Source organism: Poecilia formosa, unplaced genomic scaffold (genome assembly GCF_000485575.1).
Source record: "Poecilia formosa unplaced genomic scaffold, Poecilia_formosa-5.1.2 Scaffold869, whole genome shotgun sequence".
In the NCBI taxonomy this organism is placed as follows: domain Eukaryota; kingdom Metazoa; phylum Chordata; class Actinopteri; order Cyprinodontiformes; family Poeciliidae; genus Poecilia; species Poecilia formosa.
Window position 1 is genome coordinate 69,721 of NW_006800808.1, and position 3,657 is coordinate 73,377.

The 3,657-nt window shown below is 40.4% G+C and overlaps 1 protein-coding gene across 1 annotated transcript in view; it reads right to left on the reverse strand.

Moving 5' to 3' along the window:
- The window catches only part of LOC103131899 (uncharacterized), a 6,698-nt gene that overhangs the window by 1,938 nt on the left and 1,103 nt on the right, over window positions 1–3,657 (reverse strand). Inside the window, exons 2-3 of the mRNA XM_007543638.2 lie at window positions 985–1,266; window positions 644–889 (exon numbers count right to left, since the gene is read on the reverse strand). Coding sequence (XP_007543700.1) covers window positions 644–889; window positions 985–1,266 — 528 coding nt within the window. The remainder of the gene's footprint in view (window positions 1–643; window positions 890–984; window positions 1,267–3,657) is intronic.

The following is a 3,657-nucleotide window of genomic DNA, read 5'->3' on the forward strand; positions in this document are numbered from 1 at the left end:
ACTGGCCTGTAAACGTCTAAGGAAACCTGCTGGATAGAAACTTTTTCAACTGTTTTCAATAATTAATTGAGCAAAACATACAGTTTGACAGCTAGGATCAATTGGAATGATTGAACTGAAATGATTTTTTATAAAGTGCCTTGAAACGACATTTAGATGAATATAACTAAAGTGACCTGAATTGAATTGAACCGATAGGTTTAATTTTTTTTATATATCTGTTTATATAGGATCAGGGTAAGAAAAGCTCAGTGCCAAAAATCATTTAATGGTAAATTACAATTTTATTAAAGGACTTTGTTGGAGTGTCTTTTTGACATAAACTGAACAACATCTACTGCATTTTATCCCCTATTTTTAGAACATTATTACAGGATAATTAATGGTACTTTACTCTGTCAGAACATTTGTGTAATTTGAACAAACGTACTTATTCTAGCAAATATTTACTTAAATAAGAGAATATAGCCAGAAAAACAGGTTTCTTTAGCGTGTGCATTAGAGGCAACGCTTTGGAGACTGAGATGAACCATAGGAGAGAGGCAGGGGCCCATTTTGTTTAAAAGTTTTAACCAAAATCCACCTTTTCTTAAAGGTAACTCAGTTCTGACAGCCTGAATGAAACAAAGCAGTCGATCTTCACCTCTCACTGCCAGCCAGCTCTTCAGTGACTCTCCTTTAAAAGGATGGAGACACTTGTAGAAACCTTCCTCTGCTTCTATGATCATTTTCCCTGGTTTCTCTCTCCCAATGAAGACATCATCTCTGTAAAACTCAGCTTCAAAGTCTGAAGTGGATTTGCCATATGGTTCTTTGTAGGAACAACCAAGTGTCACATTTTGTCCCTCAAAGACAGGATATGAAGGACTCTCAAGGATCACAGTTTTATCTGAAATGAAAACCATTTTATAAGAATTATATTAACTTATAAAGGTTAAAATAACCACACTTCAAGTAAACTCAAACAAGATGCATGTCCATTACCAGTAACAGTGAGATTGACTTTGTTGCTTCGTTCTCCTCGCTCAGACTCACACCAGTATTCGCCGGTGTCTATTGGAATGAGATTCTCCATATTGCAGGATGAATTTCCAGGGATTCCCCAGCCTCTATGACATTTCTGAGGAGGCCGGTTCATAATCTGCCTCATCACTGTCCAGCCGCTGGAGTTCCTCACACAGGCAAGAACAATTTCATTGTACTGGAAGAACTGGGATCGGTTGGGAGTGACAGTCAGTGTGGCTGCAGACAGGGCCGTGCAGAGACCTTTGGAGGGGCAGGGGCTCAAAGTTAAAAAGAGGCACATTGAACAAGATCTTAAAATACCATAACAACGTAGCAACAACCCATATCAATCAAGAATCTAATATTTAATTGGATCGTACTATATCATTGTCATCATGTGGGGACAATGCAAAGCAAATGTAGTTTATTTTATCAGGTTTAATGTTTCTGTTTCTGCTGCTGGCAGACCTGGAGGGCTGAGCTGATCTGAGACTGAAGCTGTTAAAGCAGTGGTTCTTAACCTGGGTTCGATCGAACCCCAGGGGTTCGATGAGTCGGTCTCAGGGGTTCGGCGGAGCCTCGTGATGACGCCCCGCTTTGCCATCACTTGCTGCAGAGGATCACGTTACATTGCTGAGCCAATCAGAGCTGCGGAGGAGCCCTGATTGAAGGAGCTCCACTCAGCATGGATTTGAACTTGTGTCTTTAATAACTTCAGTAAAGCTCAGTTTTTACCAAATTCTGTAGTCTAAATCTGCTCCTTCGTCGTATCTTTTTGGGGTTGGTACTGCCTCTAGTGGCGTGGGGGTGGTAATACAACTCATATAATTACATTACTAAACCAGAATGCCGCAAATTATTTTCTGTGTCAGGGGGGCATGGGGGGGTTCGGTACCTCAAAAAAGGTTAAGAACCACTGAGTTAAACAGACCAGAGGAGAGAAGGTCTCTGCTGATATTTGACTAAATAAGCGCTGCTACTTCTGTTTAGCCTCTGTGACAACTTGGCTGCAGACTGCTATAAAGATCAAAAAGCTCAGAGCTGTTAACTGTCATGAAGTGTGTTGGTGGTGAGATTGAACGCAGGACCCAGGATGTAGTGAAGTTAACGTCTTTTAATAATCAAATATAGCTCTAAACAGTCCAAAAACATGCAACACGGCAGAGTGGAAACAAAAACTCAGCACCGGCAGCAACTAAACAAAGACTGACAAAATAAGAGCCATGCCGTCACAGGACTTTCCAGTTCTACTGTGACGGTCTGAACTAACAAGAGCCACGCCGTCACAGGACTTTCCAGTTTTACTGTGACGGCTTAAACGAGGCTACAAAAAACAACTTATCTGACTGACTATGACAACGACCCGACGAGGAACACAGACAACAGGTGGGTTTAAATACACACAGGGTAATCAGGGGAATGAGACACACCTGGGGAGCAATCAACGGGGAGGACAGGACAGAGACTCACAGGAAAACAGGACTGAACACAGAAAACTCAAAAATAAACACACAGAAACACGGAACATAACATTAACACTACATAACTTTTTGATATTCTGAGATCTAGAATTATAAGACAGAGAAATAAAGGCAACGAAAACTCAGTAGCTGCTAGTAGGGGCCATCCAGACATTCAGGGGCTGAATAACTGGTTGAATCGAAACACAGATTACAGATCTAAACCTGTAGCATTTATTTATTGAGAATGATAATGTTATTAGATTTTATTTAATGCATTCAGCAGAAAAAAATAAATAAATTGTGCATTTAGGATTTAATTAGAAAGTTTACTTTGTAAAAGTGTAAAGAATCATCTTGATTGTTGTGTTACCATGGCTACAATATGGTGTAATATTTATGTTTCAGCTGGTTTGTTCACAAATACATCACAGCAAATAACCAGTAATCAGTGATTGATTTTAAACTGGGTCAATTAACCTGAGCCTCCTATAGAGTTCAATAAATCTATATTTAAACATGTTAGAGATGCTAATGATAAGGGCTGGGGGGCCAAGTCATGATTCTGTCTAAGACCCCATATCAGCTTGGGCCGCCTCTGCATGAAGAGCCGCTGTGCTGTGCATCTCTCTTCCTGAAGATGTCAGTCTGCCGATGCTTTGGGACATCTTGATTTATTTAATTGTGGCATGTTTGGCTTTATGCTGCGATTCTAATTATTGCTACGGTATTTTCGTTTATGTTTATGTGATATTTTGTGAACTCCAAATGCTATGGGTCGAATCTTCCTTTATCAGTTCAGTTGAGGTTCTGCAGTAACTTCTATTCACACCCGCGAACCTCCATTCCAGATCCCTTGAGCAGCAGAGTCTTTTATTTAGATAAGTTATTATATTTACCTAAAAATTATTGTTGAGGGGCACAAACAAGCCTCCAGACATAGATTTATTTATTTATTAAAAAAAAAAAAGGACTAACAGGAGACATGTCAAACTCAAGAGTTGACCCAAAGTTGTAATCAATATTTTGATTACAACTTGTTCCAGAGGAGCTGGAAGACGTGGCTGGGGAGGGAAGTGAAGCTGCTGCCCCCGCGACCCCAGATAAGCGGAGGAAAATGGATGGATGGATGGATGGATGGATGGATGGATGGATGGATGGATGGATGGATGGATGGATGGATGGATGGATG